At 38.2% G+C, this 17,910-nt stretch overlaps 1 protein-coding gene across 23 annotated transcripts in view; it reads left to right on the top strand.

Moving 5' to 3' along the window:
* The window catches only part of TRPM3 (transient receptor potential cation channel subfamily M member 3), a 903,328-nt gene that overhangs the window by 606,991 nt on the left and 278,427 nt on the right, over nucleotides 1–17,910 (top strand). For all 23 annotated transcript variants that reach the window (XM_055350775.2, XM_055350774.2, XM_055350777.2 and 20 more), the window contains exon 6: nucleotides 14,621–14,792. In XM_055350775.2, coding sequence (XP_055206750.1) covers nucleotides 14,621–14,792 — 172 coding nt within the window. The remainder of the gene's footprint in view (nucleotides 1–14,620; nucleotides 14,793–17,910) is intronic.

The following is a 17,910-nucleotide window of genomic DNA, read 5'->3' as shown; positions in this document are numbered from 1 at the left end:
CTCTAGCATCTTTATAATTTGAGTATCTTTCACCTAGCTCCTGAGAGTTGTAGAGAGAGATTCTTTTCATTTCAAAGTACCATTAGGTCTATCTGAGCCACAAAAATTTTTTTTAAAAGTGGCTAAGGATTAATTGGTCTTAAACTACTTCTTCTGTTATGCAATACAATGCAACCATCTTATTTTAATCCAACACAATATATGCAATTTTTTAAAATGCATGCAAAATACTTTGAATTAAAAAATAAATGTCATCATAGGGCTCACTTTCCTGCCCTTTGCAAATCTTAAAATGTGTAGTATGAGTTACCAATGGCAATGCAGGCATTTAAAAAAGGAGGTAGGATCCATTTGACCCTGAGCAGAGATATTTTCCCCAGGAGCTTGCATTTCTCCTGAAAATTTACCTAAATGGGACAGACTGTGATGCATTTGAGTGGCAGACACTTTCATCTCAGTTTTAAATAAAATGTATGTTTCAAAAAAACTAAATGTCATGAAACACAAGCAGTAAACAAACTCCATTGGCCTTAATAAATATCTTTATGGAGTACAGATGCAGATGTCTTATGTGTGTATATTGCATACTGATTAAATCTAGGCTTTTAGTGTACCCATCACCTGAATAGTGAACATCGTACCCAACAGGTGATTTTTCAGCCCTCACCCCTCCCACCTTTTGTAGTGTCCAATGTCCATATTCCACTCTGTATGTCCATGTGTGCCTAGTACTTTGCCCCCACTTACAAGTGAGAACATGCAGTATTTGACTTTGTTTCTGAGTTATTTTACTTAGGAAAATGGCTTCCAGTTCCATCCATGTTGCTGCAAAAGACATGATTTCACTCTCTGTTATGACTGGCCAGTATCCCACCATATATATATGTGGTGGGAGATATATATATATATATGGTGGGATATATCTATATATATATATATGGTGGGATATATCTATATATATATATGGTGGGATATATATATATTATATATATATATATATATAGAGAGAGAGAGAGAGAGAGAGAGAGTGGGATATAGATATATATATCCAATCCTCCATTGATGGACACTTAGTTTGATTCCATATTTTTGCCATTGTTGATTGTGCTGCAATAAATATATAAGTGCAGGTGTCTTTTTTATATAATGATTTGTTTTCCTTAATAAAAAAACACTTTAAATCCATTAGAACCTTTGTTTTAAGTGATAACAAGTGCCCACATCAATGTTATCAGATTCCATGTATAAATGCTAATTTATCCAGGATACATAGGATAAGGAATGAGATATCAGTTTCGTTACTGTTAATATTCTCTTAATTAAAATTTATTGGCTGTTTCATATTACATACAAATTGAATAGCTCAGCAACAATTTCCTAAGTGTTATATAGGCAGACCTGACTGGAAAAGTAAGTGTTACTGATTTCTTCAAAGTATCTGAGGCTAGTCTTTCATGTAATATATTTGGGGTAATACTTAGATTCCAAATTGGCTTTTAATTGTATGTTGATTTTGCACTAGAACAAATATATGTCTTAAAGAATTAGAATATGCCAAAATGCTTTCAGCACCAAAATCATTTCAGCACCAAAATCATTTAATAATGCATATTAATACATAAATTAATTCTTTAAAATGTGTTGATTCAAAAGTCATTTTGAAATGTTCATAGCTTCAGGATCTCTCCTGTAAACTCAAACTATTATTTTTCAATTTGAAGGGGGACGCTGCTTTGAACTTCCTCATTCAGATGAACTGTGAATAAATGGCAGTTGATTATTTATTTATGCAAGATAGAGTAACTAAATAATTTCCTTAGTTGCCTAAGCATTTGCAGAGAATGCTGGCCTGCTGGCCCTTTGTATTATTTTGTTTGTTCATCTTATAAATTTTATAAGATTGCAGAAAGACAGTAATTCTATTACATTTACTTATCTGTTGAATTGGGAGAATCACTTCTGATTCTTCTACCTCCCATTCCAACTTTTTCTCTGACTTCAACTTCTCCCTTCACTCCTCATTTTTTTTCTTCTTTTGTTTCTCCCCATTCTTCTTCTTGGTTGTATGCAACTAGAAACTTATGCATTCCAATGGGACTTACTGACATTGTCTGCCTTCCCAACTGAACATAGTCTTGATCGTAGCACAGAGGGCAGAAAAATGTTCGGTAAATGTGTGCATCCATCATCCCTGTTCCCGAGGGTCTCGTAAAGGCAAAACACAGCTCACAAAGAACCAGGTGGACCATGGGAGAGACTATTGCAAAAAGGAAATAAAAGTGGCAGGTTATAGAGAACACAGGAAAGACAGTTGTATTTTACTTTTTCCATAAATCTTTCACAGGAATCTATTGAATTTTGACCACTCTGTTACCTTCTTCCCTTAAAACTAGGGAACTAGAATATACCTAAGATTTCTCAGGCTCTTGTGTGATAATAGAGTTAGTTTTTCAAGTTATAAATTATTTGGAGTGAAAGTACTATTTTTGGTGTACAGGATTTATGACATAGTTTGAGATAAATTTTTCTATGTGTTCACTATTCCAATATGATAGCTAAAAGGTACTATGATGTTAGGTTGCCGTTAAAAGAGGTGTTTGAATAAAATGATGGTGGTCATTAGTGAAGATTCCCCTCAAAATTATCAAATTAAAAATATTATCTGGTAAGCTTCTTACACAGTCGCAACTCTTTTCTCAGCTAGCTTAATGTACTGCCCTCTGTCCTTTTTCTTCCGTTTTATATAATAAAAATCACATGTAATAAACATCAAAAAATAAACCTTTTAGCATTAGACATCAGGTAGCAGAGAAAAACAAAACAATGTATTATTAAAAATCTTTACCACTTCAGAATTCTATCAAAATGCCATCATTTGAAAAAATAGAATAGCTGCATCTTTGGTCAAGTCTGTTTATACTCCAGAATAATATTGAAGAGGTACAAAATAAATGTCAAGGGAAATCTGGGAAGTGTATTGGAAATAAATCCAAGGATAAAAGAAAGGCTCCATTTCTTATGCCTGATATTTTATTGCAGTAAATTTATTTCCAAACTGATGGAAAATATAAATTATTTTATTTTTGTGGGGCTGGCTCTCAGATGAGAAGCTTCGCTTTTAGAAGCTGAACATTCAAGTACTACTAGAATTATTTTATTTATTGATAGAAGTAGTGAGTGCAGCAATTGCTATTCATCTTAATCCCTTTAGGATGGCACTAGCGAGGCAAATACTAGTCCTAAAGATAAAGAAGAAAACTTACTTGTCCTTGAGTGTGCTTCTAGATATTCTGAAACACTCACCTCCCTTCAGGTCTCATCTCATAGCTGGGCTTCACGTTACTTAAGCGTAGAGCATTTGTCTTTGGATTCTCAGAACCCAACTTAGAGCCTCACACTTAGTAGGTGCTCAGTAAATATTGATGAAGATGGATTGGGCATGATGAGATTCAAGCTACAGGGAAAATAAGTATTATGGAACAGATAATGATAAATCTTACCTACTTCACAACTTTATCACAACTTCATCTCTAATCCTACCCCCAAGCTGCATCACATGATTGTGACTACAGTGGGGACATTTTTTAACCAAGCATCTGGATGTAAAACTGTTTTCTTAGATAGCAACTCAAGGTGGAAGGTGGAAGGTGAGGGAGCGGCCTGTTGGGTATGGAGGTAAAACAGTGTGGGATGGAAACAGGCCTTTCTCTAAAGCTTTTGACAGATGTGTGATCTACCCATCTGAGGGACAGCACTAACCTTGATGTTTTAAATTTAAATATTGTCCACTCTGTTTAACCAAGCCCTTTTTTCCTCAATTAATAGATCGAACAACAGATTTTGGTGAGGAATAAGGCTATGAATACTGAGGTGGTAATCATTTTATCCCCTGCCACTTAGGCCTGAAAACATATACTGTTTCAGTTATTGAGGTTGACTCCACCTCTGTGGTTTCTCCATATTATTTCTACCATCCCTCTCCTCTATTACTATCCATAATCCTACACTTCATCAAATTTAGCTCAAGGCTCACTTCCACCAGGACATCTTTCCTGACTAACTTCACCCTTAACGTCATATCCCTGATTGTAATGTTACCACAGCTGTCTTCTTCCTCCCCAGCTGTCTTAGTCTTTTCAGGTTTCTATAACAAAATGCCACAGACCAGGGGGCTTATAAACAATAGAAATTTATTTTTCCACAATTCAGGAGGCTGGACAGCACCTTCCTGCTGTGTCTTCACATGGCAGAAAGAGATAGGGATCTCTCTGGGGTCCCTTTTATAAGGCCCTAATCCCATTCATAGGGCCCCGCCCTCATGACCTGATCACCTCCAAAGGTCCCCTCTCCTCATTATCGCCTTGGAAATTTGAATTTCAACATATAAATTTGGGTGAAGAAGGGACATCAACATTCAGTCCATTGTACCAACTTAATTAAAAACTCCCCCAAATGAGGACTGAATTGTTTATTTCTTGTTAACCCTTAATGTCATAGTTTGTATGAACATGACATATTGACATGCCACTTAAACTCTGTAAGATTTGGTTTCTTCATCTCTATAAAAACACTTGCTCTGCCTGTCTTCATACAACTTCTATGAGCATAATCACAATAATAGTAATTATAATTTATTGAGCTTTTATTTGACTATGCTCTGCGACTGCATATATTAGCTTTACAAGGTATGTATTATACCCCCTTTACAGTTGAGTAAACAAGGATCAAAACCAAGATCCAACTGTCTCTAATGCCCATTTCCTTAAATATATGTATGTCAAGTAAGATGTTAGAAAATATTCAGTGATAGAGTGTCTTTATTGTTGGTTGAGATATTGGCACATATCTGTGACTGTAAACCGAACTCAGAGACGGACTCGATGCATGACCAGAGCCCTTCTTTGTCCCCAGAGAATCTTGACCTGGATAGAGGATTCTGAAAGTATCACCAGTATAAAGTCAAGAAGGAACTTCCAGTGAAATATAATTTTCATATGACACAGTTTGAATTTAGATTTCCTACTTTAGAAAACAATCTGACCAGATTTGTGTCAGGTAAATGAAGAGTTTCTGAAGCCTTGATTGTTTGTCTTCTCTGAAATCTAGATTAACAAGACACATAACAATTTAAAAACCCAGACATAATCAAAAGACAAAGCACTTTCCATTTTAACTTGAGGGTGGAAATTGTGTTTGGGTAGATTTACAACACATCATCTTGTGTGGTTATTAAATTATCTTCACATTCAATGATGTCTTCTATTTTCCCTAAACTATAGATTTATTTCTCCAAGTTTTATAGCCTGTAAGGGTTCTTATGTTTAATTGGAAAGTGCTCTTTTGATGCCATCTTTATGTTTCAAGCCAGGAAACATCAAGTTCAATAACACAATTGATTGCTAATTTAATGTAGTTACCAAGTCAGTACCTTTGTTACTTATTTCTGAGGCAAGCCAAATATGACTTCATATTATAAGCTCAGAAAACTTCCCAGGAGTGGCCCTGGCATGAAGTTGATTGGATTTTTACGATTAGATTAGATAAGATGTATCTGGGGAGATGTGTGAGGAAAAGGTCGGAGACAAGGACACCCGCCCAAATCTGTTATAATTATACCAGACAGAGCCAATGCTTGCTGAGCCTGGACCACACTCAGGTTTGGAGCTAACTGCCTTAGTCACATTCACTTACGTGGGAAATGCGGTTCTAGTGAGAACAGTGATGAGTTTGGATCTGGGCATGTTGATTTTGACTTTCCTTTGAGATATCTACCTATATGAAAATATCTGGCAGGCCAGTGAGTATGTGAGATAGAAGTTAAGAAGCACGATCTGGCTACACGCTTAGATTTGGAAGGCATCTCATACAGATGGCAATTAAAGTCATTACGGTGGATGGGAGAGTATTCAGATGAGGAAAAGGATGGCTTACCCCGGGATCCTCATGGTCTCCAGCTTTTAATGGATGAGCAGAGGACAAGCAGCCTGCAAAGGAGACCAAAGCAATGTATGAGAGGTAGAAGCAAAGTCAGAGGGAGTCATGCAAGCCAAAAGAAGAGTGTGCTTCTGAAGGAGAGTGTGAAGTGCAATGCCAAGTTCTATCAAGAGGCTAAGGAAGGCAGAGACCTGGAAGTGCCCATCCATTTCATCAAGATGGATATCACTGGCATTACTGGTCAAAGGTGTTTCAGAAGAATGGTGACAAGGCAGCACTTTTCAATGGGTTCAGGAGGGAGAAGTGGAGAAGCAGAGTTGGCAGAGACCTCTTAGAGGTTTTGACTGTGAGGGGGAGAGATCCAGGTAGCCAAAGGGAGCCACAGTGTGAGGGGATTTTTCCTTTAAGATGGGGGAGACTGGAGTTTGTTTATGTGCCGATAGCAGAAAGGGACATGGGACAGAGAGGTGATAAGTGATGAATAACTCCTAGAAGGGCCATGAGGTGATGGGGCCCAGAGCTAAGGAGGAAAGATCAACTGCAGGTACACTTGTCACTGAAGGAGAATGGGAGAGAGTATACATGTGGAAGATTGGTGTCAGGATGTTGAAGGAGTTTTAACCTGGAGGTTTATCATTTATCACTGAAATAATAATAATAGCCCCAACAACAACTAAAATAATATTCACATTTCTGTAGAGCTTACTGTCAGCACCCTTCTAAGCACTTTTACATAGATAAACTCGTTTAATTCTCACAGTGGTATTCAGAAGTCACCATTTTTAGCATTACTATCATCTTCCCAATGTTCTATAACTGGTAATGGATGTTTCTGGGATTTAAACCTAGGCCACCTAGCTCCCTAGACCATATTCTTAGCCATTATCCTTTGCAGTATAGAGACCAATACTGCTTCTCTATATTAATAACAGCTCTTATTTACTTGAGATCATATTTTCATTGTTCTATGAGTTTTCTATCTCAGTTAAGCCTTATAATACTTCAATGGGGTGATTATTATTATTCTCTATGTACATATGGAGACAATGAGACACAGAGGATAAATAACTTGCTTAGGGTCACCCAACTGGCAAGCATGTAGGAGTAGGAGGTGGATCACCAGTCACATGGAGAAGGGATGGTATTCGGGTCAGAGGTGTGAGGAGAGTGAGTGGAGGGTGTTAGTCACCCCAATGGAACAGAAACCAGAACTGATTAGAGCCCAGGGAAGGAATGCCAGGCAGAAGACTCAAGGTGGCAAGGGGGTGGGGACTAGAGGTTATGAAACTATGATGCATCAACCAGTTTAGAATAAAGGGGAGAAGACACATTTTGAAGCCTTAAAGAAGCAAGAAGATAATAATGATAATATTAATGCACTATTATGTTAGCTATTGTTATGTAAAAAAAAGTACCTCAAAAGTAATGGCTTTGTATTAGTATATTCTTGCATTGCTATAAAGGAATACCCGAGTCTGGGTAGTTTATAAAGAAAAGAGGTTTATTTGTCTCAGTGTTCTGCAGACTGTAAGAGAAACATAATGCCTGCATCTGCCCCTAGTGAAGGCCTCAGGAAGCTTCCACTTATGGCAGAAGGCAAAGGGAGATCTGGCACACCACATAACGAGAGAGCGAGCAAGAGAAATGCCAGGCTCTTTTAAACGAAGAGCTCTCATGTGCACTGACAGAGCAAGAGCTCCCTAATTACCGTGGGGAGGGCACCAAGTCATTCATGAAGGATCTACCCCATGACCCAGACACTTCCCACCAAGCCTCACCTCTAACATTGGGGATTACATTTCAACATGAGATTTCGGGGAGACAAGCACTCAAACTATATCAGGCTTAAACAAGAAACATTGATGATCTCACAGTTTCTGAGGGCCAGGAATGTATGAGTGGCTTGTCTGAGTGGTTCTGGCCTGGGCTGTCTCTTGAGGTCACAGCCAGGATGGCAGTTGGGGCTGCACCATCTGAGGGTTTGGATCAAGCTGCAGTATCCTCCTCCAAGATGACTTATGCAGGAGTTCCTTGCCATGTGGACCTCTCTACAGGGCTGCTTCAACATCTTCACACATGCCACTGGCTTCCCGCAGAGTAAGTAACGTGAGAGAGAGCTAAGAGAAACCCTTTTATAACCCAGTTTTGGAAGCCACACACTATCACTTCTGTTTTATTCTATCCCTTAGAAGTGAGTCACTGAGTCCAACCTAGACTAGGAAAGAGTTTCAAAGAATTGCTGGAGATATTTTTTAATCACCCCACTCATACATGGTGATTTCTAAAGGATGTAACCGTCTTTCAGAACTCAACAGCCTTTTCCCACTGCCAGTAGGTTCTGTAGCTGAATGGAAAAGGGTTCCCCTCAGGACTGGGCAAAGGGAGCAAGTCCATTTGTGTGGAAAGCATGAAATGAGGACTGTGCTGCTCTGCAGTGTGCAACTTAAGGGACACATTTTCAAAGTGCTGCAAAAAGACATAATTGTTCCACCCATGGATTTCAGTGGGATTCACACTGCTAATGTATCTAGGCAGTCTTTGGAAATGGATCCCTGGGTTTGCTGGTCTCTTGTTTGAATTGCCGAGCTGAAAGGCGGCATCTGGGTTTCAACAGGACCCTGCTCTGCACCTGTCCTTACAGCCAAGGTGCCTGAGTGGGAAGTAACTAGCCAGTGTCCCTGCTAGCTCTGGCCTCACTATAATTGTGAGGAACCACAGATCCTTTCTTTTTTTCATTTCATTCTCTCAGTCCCCATGTTCCTTTATCTCAGACACAGAGGTTCCTTCCCACTTCTCAGTGGTATCCCATCTTCCCTCCCAGAAACAGATGCGTGATCCTAAGAGAATCTCCCCCACTCCTTTTGTTTCTCTCTCTCCAAAGCACAATGCCATTTTGCTGCCTGCTGGTGGCTTTCCTGACCTCTGTATACATACAGTTCTAGATGGCTCATCTGGAAATAACCTGATCAGCTATTAGAAGGACTTTCATATCCAGCTGAGCCACTGATAAAAATGTCCAGCAGCAAAACCAATCCTAATATCCTCTACAAATTTACCATCAGACTGGGTCCTCTGCCTTCCCTCTTAAAATCTACATGGGATTTAGAGAAAAGAGTAGGATTAGTGGGGCAAATTTGACCAAGATACCTCACCTCTTTGAGCCCCTATAATTCTTCCCACCTATAAAGTATGCCGTCAATGGGTTAATCCTTGGGAAATTGTCCATCACAGTGCCTGGCATGCAATAAGTGATCAATAAATGCTAATATTTTTCAGCCTAAATTAAAATGATGGTGCTATTAGGAAAGAATGATTGTTTGGGCCACACATCCACTACCCTGCCGCTTGTCTGGAGCATGTTGGTACATAATTCAGTAGGTAATGAGGTTTGGGATTGCAGAAGGCCTGTGATTGATGGCACAAAAACCTGACATAGTCCAATTCAATTCTGTTTGGAAAAGTAGTCCCAGGTCATCAAACTGCCCTCGCATTGCAGAAAGCACCATAAAATGGAAGAGACCACAGGACATGAAAGAACTACTTTTCTTTCTGTAGCCAATACATATTAAAGGTCACTATTCTGTGTTAACTTGAAAAGAGCAAAAGCACTGTTTAACCCAGGCTGTCCAGACTCAATTTTAGAGGCAGGAAACAGAAATTAGTCAAGTCCTCTAATTTATAGATGGAAAAACTATTGTCCAAAAGTTTCTTTCCATGAATCTGTTTTGAACATTTATTGTGAGATATTACCAAGATGCATGATTGTATGTCTCTTCAAGCCAGAAGAATATTTATCACACACTATATTTCCTCAAGAAATTCTTAATAAGTAAACGAATGAATTCACAGACTTGCCCCATGTTAGAAATTAGTAACTAGAAGAACTAGAGCTAGAACACCCATCTCCTGACTTCTTGTTTACTACTTCTGGGTGAGACCAAAAATGCTTGAAAATAGCTAGGAAAACTCAAGCAGTTTTCTTAGATTAGCTTCTGAATCACTGATTTAAGCCCATGCAGAAAACACAAATGAAGCACTCTGCCACCAGCCCATGACTGAAGGCTGTGTCATAGTGTCTCTGAATCAGTCCCTTCCTGGGAATGATGATGTCCCTACTAATGCCTTCTATAAAAGGGCTTTTACCTCCTTTCACCTCTTAAACAGCTCCCATTTCACTTCAGAGGGCCTCTTTGTTTCAAAGTCAAAGTATACAGAACCAGAATTTTATCAGTCAGCCAGTATAAAACGGTGTACAATGGATTAATGAGGCAAGAATTCTCTCATTTACTCTTAAGGGACAAGAAAGAGAGGCAAATGTCATTGCTTACAGGTATTCTGGCCCACAATGCTCAGAGAGTACTAAGTGTCTAAAATCCATTTCTAAGCAAATTTCTCTTCTAGATATACATACTACTATTTTTTTATTATTATACTTTAAGTTTTAGGGTACATGTGCACAATGTGCAGGTTAGTTACATATTTATACATGTGCCATGCTGGTGCGCTGCACCCACTAACTCATCATCTAGCATTAGGTATATCTCCCAATGCTATCCCTCCCCCCTCCCCCCACCCCACAACAGTCCCCAGAGTGTGATGTTCCCCTTCCTGTGTCCATGTGTTCTCATTGTTCAATTCCCACCTATGAGTGAGAATATGCAGTGTTTTTTTAATTTTTAATTTTGAAAAAATGTGTGTGGGTACATAGTAGGTATATATATATATATATATATATATTTATGGGGTACATAAGATGTTTTGATACAGACATGCACTATGAAATAAGCACAACCTGGAGAATGGGGTAGTCATTCCCTCAAGAATTTATCCTTTGAGTTACAAATAATTCAGTTACATTCTTTAAGTTATTTTAAAATATTTAATTAAGTTATTATTGACTATAGTCATCCTATTGTGCTATCAAATAGTAGGTCTTATTCATTCTATTTTTTTTTCTACCCATTGTACTACTGTATTTACCAACTATAAAAGCTCACCTGATGTGAAGCCCTTTCAGACACCATTCAGCCTTTCTCAACTCAGGTTTCTTATCTGAACTGCAAAACAGGAAATTGTTTGAGTGACTGTCTTCTCGATTCTCCAAAGATAGTACATAACCTGGATCATCCTATGTTCTTGGGAAAGAAAGTGATCTATTACATGCAATGGATGCTGCGGGGCAGTAGGACTTAATTTCTCAGGAAAGCCTGGCTGAGAAACATGCCACAGTAATCCAGTATACCTACAAATTATGAACACATCAAATTGTTCTTACCACACACACACACACAATTCCAAAAAAAAAAAAAAAAGTCCTATTTTACAATCTCTTAACAATGAAAATGGCTTCCTTACTTCCAAAATTTTTTCAGAAGAAAAAATTCATCTGTATTCATGTTATTAAAATACATTATTTTTTTAATTTGGAAATCAGAACAGGAAGATCAGCAAATCTTTTTAGATATGTAAATTATAACTCAAACAAAAATAGATTGCTGGTACGTTTGCTATGAAGAATATTAAATGGATTTTGTAGGCAAGTTAGACCAACCTGTATTCCTCTGAGGTATTTGGGAAGTTATTTCTAACTTTTCGGTAATCAGCAAATAGTTTCAGACCATCACCCTCTTAGATGCCTGGGAGGACATGGCAAAGAAAAAGCACTTTGCATATTTTGCCAACAGACTGCTGATTTTTTTTTCTTTACTTACATTGATTTCTGTCTCATGCAAAACAAAAGTCACTGATTTGTCTCATATCATTTTATTTTGGTCACTAGTTTACAATTGGAAAATCAGCTTATAGTTGGTAAAATAGAGCAGAGCCGGAGAAGGAATTAACATTTATAGAATGCCTGCTATGAGCTTGGCATAGTGCCAGGTACTTTGCACATATAATCTCAACTAATCCCCAAGAGGTAAGTGGTTTTATCGTTTCCCTTCTACAGATTAAAAAAGGGAGACTCAGATTCACACAGTCATTAGCAAAACTGAGATTCAAACAAATTTCCACAATTCATATGTTCAGAATTATTCCACGATTCAGCACATCTTTCTCCAATGATGACTGAAAACTAAATTAGGACTCTTTACTTATTTTTCAATTTTTATCCCTTATTATTCAGCAGACAAACTCTCTCCCAAAATATGACCACACTTGACTGGCTTCCACATAAGATCAAAAGAAATAGGGATCAGTAAGATGAAGAAATTGAAACTCATGAGTGAAACTGTAAATTTGACCCTTTAGCCATGACCAATTCAGATGTGCAGTATTCCCAAAGAGCCGCTGAGCTATGTTTCACAAGAAAAGAAAGTCAAAAGTCGGAAGACTGGAGCACCCACGTCCTTAGAATACAGATACTGTGTATAGAATATAGATTATTTAATTTTCTTCTTTTATTCTTAGATTGTGCTGAATACATCAGCTTGGCCGAGAATTATTTTCATTCCTTTATTCATTTGAAAATTTCGCTTTCACTGATAGTCTTTAAATATGTTCATAGGAATTAAAAAACATGGGCTTACGTCTCAGCCAGCACAAATGCCCGGTGTTCACTATTACACACAGTTTAACCTCTCGAAAACCCACTGTCCCCTGCCTCTCACAGACTGCCTGGGTCTTACCCCTCCTTCTCAAGGACTCTTGCAGGAACTGCTACTAGAAAAGAGAGAACAGTAACTAAAGCATTTTCTTTTGTCTACAAGCACAATGCAGAGGCACTTTAAGAACAGGAGAGTCTTTCTGCTGAGCCTCTTTCAATAAAGCATTAATATTTATTAACTTGCACTCTGCTGTAGAATGAATGTTTTATGATAAAAAACAAGTAGCAACAAAATGGAAATTTTAACCACAAGCAACATACTCTTCCAGTGATAACAAGCTCAGGATGGGATTAGCAAACCACTGTCTCTGTGTTTCGGGGGACTCTTACGCAATCTTCTAGACAAAGCAGTAATTGATTACTGCTCCATGCAATTACTAGAGACAATAATCAAAAAGTTATAGACTTCTTTTATCAATAAGAGCCAACTAAATGAAGCTGTGAATTAACCTTATATTAATGCTGCATTAACAAATGCTACATTAATGCTACATTGACAAATTAACATTATAGCAATACTACATTAAATTAATGCTACGTTAACAAAAAAGTCCTATATATTAATAGGACTGAAGGCTTTTTCAGAAGCTCAGAATTATATACACATTTTATATTTAAATGAGATCAATCCTCAATTAAGAAAAGAAAGGATTTTTTTTCAGTGTTGAACAAAAGCATGTCTGTCTCAAGTTTGCCTATTCATTCATTCATTCACTATTTATTGAGTACATTTTATTTGCCAGACACATAGAAATGTGGGATTTTGAATCAGAATCAAGGTCTAAAAAAATGACTTACATGAGTTCTTCACTATTGAGGACTGCCCTTATAAATCACTTTGTAATTCCTTTAACAAACTACTCAGTCTTACTACAGCTTTTTATAGTGTGTTATTACATACCGAAAAAGAACAAGAGCATCTCAATTCTATAATTAATGTGCACACTCTGTAAAGGCACAAAAATAAAAATTCAGTAGCATTTATTTCTTTCCTGTCAATTTTGATGATTCAATACAGTGATAGCTGTACTGAGACCATGTAGCAATTAGCCTGTTGAATATTCTCTTTCTATAGTCTTGAGTGCAGTTCTTACCTAAATGTTTTAGGAGTAGATTTCCAACCCATCGTCTTATGTTTCCACTGGGTCTAAGCAGTATGGGAAAGAAAAATAAGCATAGATTTTGGAATCAGGCAGTCCTGGGTATGAATTCTGATTGTGTGTGTGGTAGACTCTCAAAAAACTTACTTTACCTCTCCATTTCTTAGTTTCTTCGCCTACAAAATGAACACAATAGCATCTATTTTGCAGGATCGTCGCAAGGAATATAGATAACATGTATAGAGCAACTAGCTCGCAATGGGTATTGCTGTTCTTTTTATACAAAAAAAAAAAAAAAATCTGGAAGGCCACACTGAAATTGCTCTATTTTAAGTAGTGTAATTCACCATGAAATTAAAATAACAAAAAAGGTAGAATGAGACAGAGTTGAACATTTTGGGCCTGATTCATATCTGTCTCATGAGACAATTATTTTATATTCAAGATTTCCACCTAAATAAGGTATCTAGTAAGAACAATGTTGATTTTAAATAAGAGACCTTCAAATTACTGAATGAGATTGACAGAAAGAATCACATTTCTCCTAGCTCCCCGCCACCATCTCCAGAATTATAATTGTTCTGCTGTGCCTGTTAAAGTATGGACATGATAGAGAAAGGAAAGAAACAAAATAACTAGATTGTAAAATTATTTTGGGATCATTAGCAAATACAAGGTTGACTTCAAAATGAAACAGTCATTGGCATGCCAGTTTTTTAGTACAATGAGAGCACCATCTCTATTTTCTGCCTCATTTCAGTAAATAAATAAATACTCATTTAAGCACAGTCTTGCTTTGAATAACTTTTGCCATAAATCTTGCCTCTATCCAAAGCAATACTAAGAACAAGATGTAGACTGTACTTTGACTGTACCACAGAACTGATGTTCTTTCTTTCTGTCTTTCCTCTGTCTGATTCTCCTTTTCATATCTTGTGTTCTTTTTTTCTGACTTCTGCCTCTTCCATTTGATACCCTGCAGGTTGTCCGGCCATACCAGACCATGTCCAATCCCATGAGCAAGCTCACTGTTCTCAACAGCATGCATTCCCACTTCATTCTGGCTGACAACGGGACCACTGGAAAATATGGAGCAGAGGTGAAACTTCGGAGACAACTGGAAAAGCATATTTCACTCCAGAAGATAAACACAAGTAAGTAGCGGTTGTTCCCACTGGCATGGCTCGTAGGAAGTATGCTGAAAGTGAATAACTTTAAGTACACCATGCAGCAATGTAATAAAAACTTGAGCAAGTTTTAAACATGAACCATTATTTCTACTGGGCCAGAGCTTAGAATGAGAGGAAGCCATCCAGAGGAGAACAATTGGAGGCGTAAGAAGTAATTACACAATTAGTGACTCCAGCTTATGTATCATGTGTGAAAAATTCAACTCCATCTGGGGTATGTGTATGCAGATAAGCTTTCTCTTCAGGCTTTTCCTTCATCATCTGCATGGTACTCTAAGGAGAAAAGCTTCTATTTATTAAGCTCTTTTTGGTGGCTAAACAGAAAAGCAAAAGAATCAGATTTTGATCTTAGCACCGATCTGGCTGTGCAAAGGCATTTCAAAGAAATTGAACATTCACTCTCTAAGCTAAAGCATCATGTGAAAATGTTTCTATTTATTAAGCTTTTTTTGGTGGCTAAACAGAAATGTTTCTATTTATTAAGAGACAATGTTTCTATTTATTAAGCTTTTTTTGGTGGCTAAACAGAAAAGCAAAAGAATCAGATTTTGAACTTAGCAACGATCTAGCTGTGCAAAGGCATTTCAAAGAAATTGAACATTCACTCTCTAAGCTAAACATCATGTGAAACTATCTTCATGAAATTTTAATTGTCTGAATTTTAAGGATGTACTCATTGTCTCTAGATACATATGGATTTAGGTATAGACAGATGTATATGTGAACCACATAGTACATAGTTACGCTAATATTATCTCTTAAGCGCATAAGAATCTCTATTTGCTGTATTTATTGTGTAAACATTTGTTTTAACTGTGAAAGGTAGCATCATCAAAACAGCAATGCTCCCCAGATCACTAAGTGGCTTGCATTTAAATGCAATTTAGGTATGAAAGCAATCTACCGTCCCGCCTCACAAAATAAAATTCTTTTTGTTGTTATAAAGTGACAGGTGAGGGTGCATGGCAAGCTCAAACTTTGTGGTAATTAGATGTCCCATCAGGGAAACTTTGATCTAATTGATTGAAATTCCGAAGTCTACAATTCCAAAGAACAAAAGATTCCCTTTGGCTAGATGAGTTTTCAGAGGTTCTATGTACTGTGATTCAACTTTTCCAAATGACTTTTCCCTTCTCTAGATTTTTCTCTGCACCTGTCCCAAATGGGTCTTCATTGCCATAGCCACCTTCCTCCAAAAACTGGGATGTTAGATTTATCAGACCACAGCTTCTCCTTCCTACACTCTCTTTTCTGGTCCCACCTTTTAGGGACTGCTACTGTTTAAGTGTCATGTTTCATGGTTTCATATTTTTCACAGTGAAACCTGAAATAATACATTTTGTCCTAGGTCTGAAATAAAAATTATATTAGGAAATTTCCTTCCCCAACTGTCTTTGGAAAGAAGAAACACAAGTGTTATTATCCCAAGGTGAACATCTTCTGGAAACAAAAAGAGTAGAAAAGACTAGAAAATATACAGAGACCAGCAGAGATCAAATGTAACAAAGCACTGTGATCAATGGGTGGTAGGTTTTACTGTAAATACTAAAATTGAGTTCCATTACAGTACTTGATAGAATGGGCAAATGTTATGTAATCAGTGTTATCTATTTAGGTTTTTGTAAGCTGCAGCATGACTTTCTGTACACCATTAAGTTAAGAATGAGAGCTTAAATAGGACTGAGCTAGAAGCTGAAGAGGATAAGAGCAAGGAAACAAGGAATAAATTCAGGGTCAAGTTCAGTACTCGGTAATAAGACAAAATCAGTCCAGAGAGGCAAAGCATGTCATTGTGGCAGGCCCTGGTGGCAGCTGGGCTGGTTAGCCAGTAGTGTGGGTAGCAGGCCTAGGGATGTGTTCGTGTAAGTTACGCACCCAGCAAAGAGGATGGGAGCTGGAGTTAAAACCCCAGCCAGAGCCTAGGTTTTATCAAACTTTGGCACCTTCCAGAATGCCTAGAGGAAGGGGGTTCCTTTTTCTAACTGATCATCCCAGAGAGAGTACCCTTTTGCAGTGTACGTGCCTGAAGGGGTGACTTTCTTCAGAAATGGCAGAGCTGCTGCATATATGGATGGATGGATGGCACTGCAGGGGAAGTCCAGGGAGGCTCATGGACAGTGGCCTGGCCTCCCTGAGGAGCAGAGGCCAACAGCACGCAGCTGAAGAGCAGGCCACGGTGGATGGTCAGTATGTCAGGAATGCTGGAGGAGTCACCACCAGATACTAGTCCTTGGGTAGATCATCAGGGACACATCACATTCCATTTATGGAAACACCAAACCTTTGCTAGATTATCAAGGCAGGTAGTGGCACATGGGCACTTGACAAGCAGGGACCCGTCAGGAGTCTAGAGTACAAAGGAGGGGAGAGGCACAGATCCAGGTACCACGGGACTTACTTTTGGGACTGTATTTGTGGCTTCATAGAGACCCACAGGCTCCTCTTCCAGTGAATGTATTAATAATTAAATGGTAAGAGGAGAGTTATAGAAGCCCAAGAGAAATTCTGAAGTCACAGGAAGTAAAAAGGCCCAAGGTAAGGAATTTGTGCATGAGCTGTAGTGAATGTCAAGAGTTAGCTCCTATAGCAGTTCTACGCCTGAACTTAATAGTGGTAGGGTGACCAACTTGTCTCAGTTTGCCTGGGACTTTGTTAGGTTTAGCCGTGAAAATCCCAAATCCCTGGGCCCCCTCAGTCTGGGCAAACTGAGATAATGGGTCGCCCTACAAGTGAGTGACTCATAAGTCATTAGGTCAACTTCCCTCATTACTGTACTCAGCCCCCAAAGTCAGATGGAGCAGCAAGCTCCTTAGAGGGTAGGGAGTGACCCAGGCTCTTTGAAGTAGGTAAAGGAGGACCTTTGAGGTCTCCATTCAATTAACAGCAAAAAATGCTCACTGAGAACACAAAGGCCTCCAGAACAGCACTGACAAAGACACAAAGACAGGCAAAAAGTGGACCTGGTCTTAACATGAAAAATGGCAGAAGAATACAAACCTTTAATGCAATCCTCAGTCAGCAATTTAGAACAGCAAATCTACTTTCTAACATGGACACTTTGTGGTTCTTCCTTTTAAAAATA

Source organism: Gorilla gorilla, chromosome 13, assembly GCF_029281585.2.
Source record: "Gorilla gorilla gorilla isolate KB3781 chromosome 13, NHGRI_mGorGor1-v2.1_pri, whole genome shotgun sequence".
NCBI classification, from domain to species: Eukaryota; Metazoa; Chordata; class Mammalia; order Primates; family Hominidae; genus Gorilla; species Gorilla gorilla.
The sequence above is the reverse complement of the archived record's forward strand: the minus strand, read 5'-3'. Positions and strand labels throughout refer to the sequence as shown.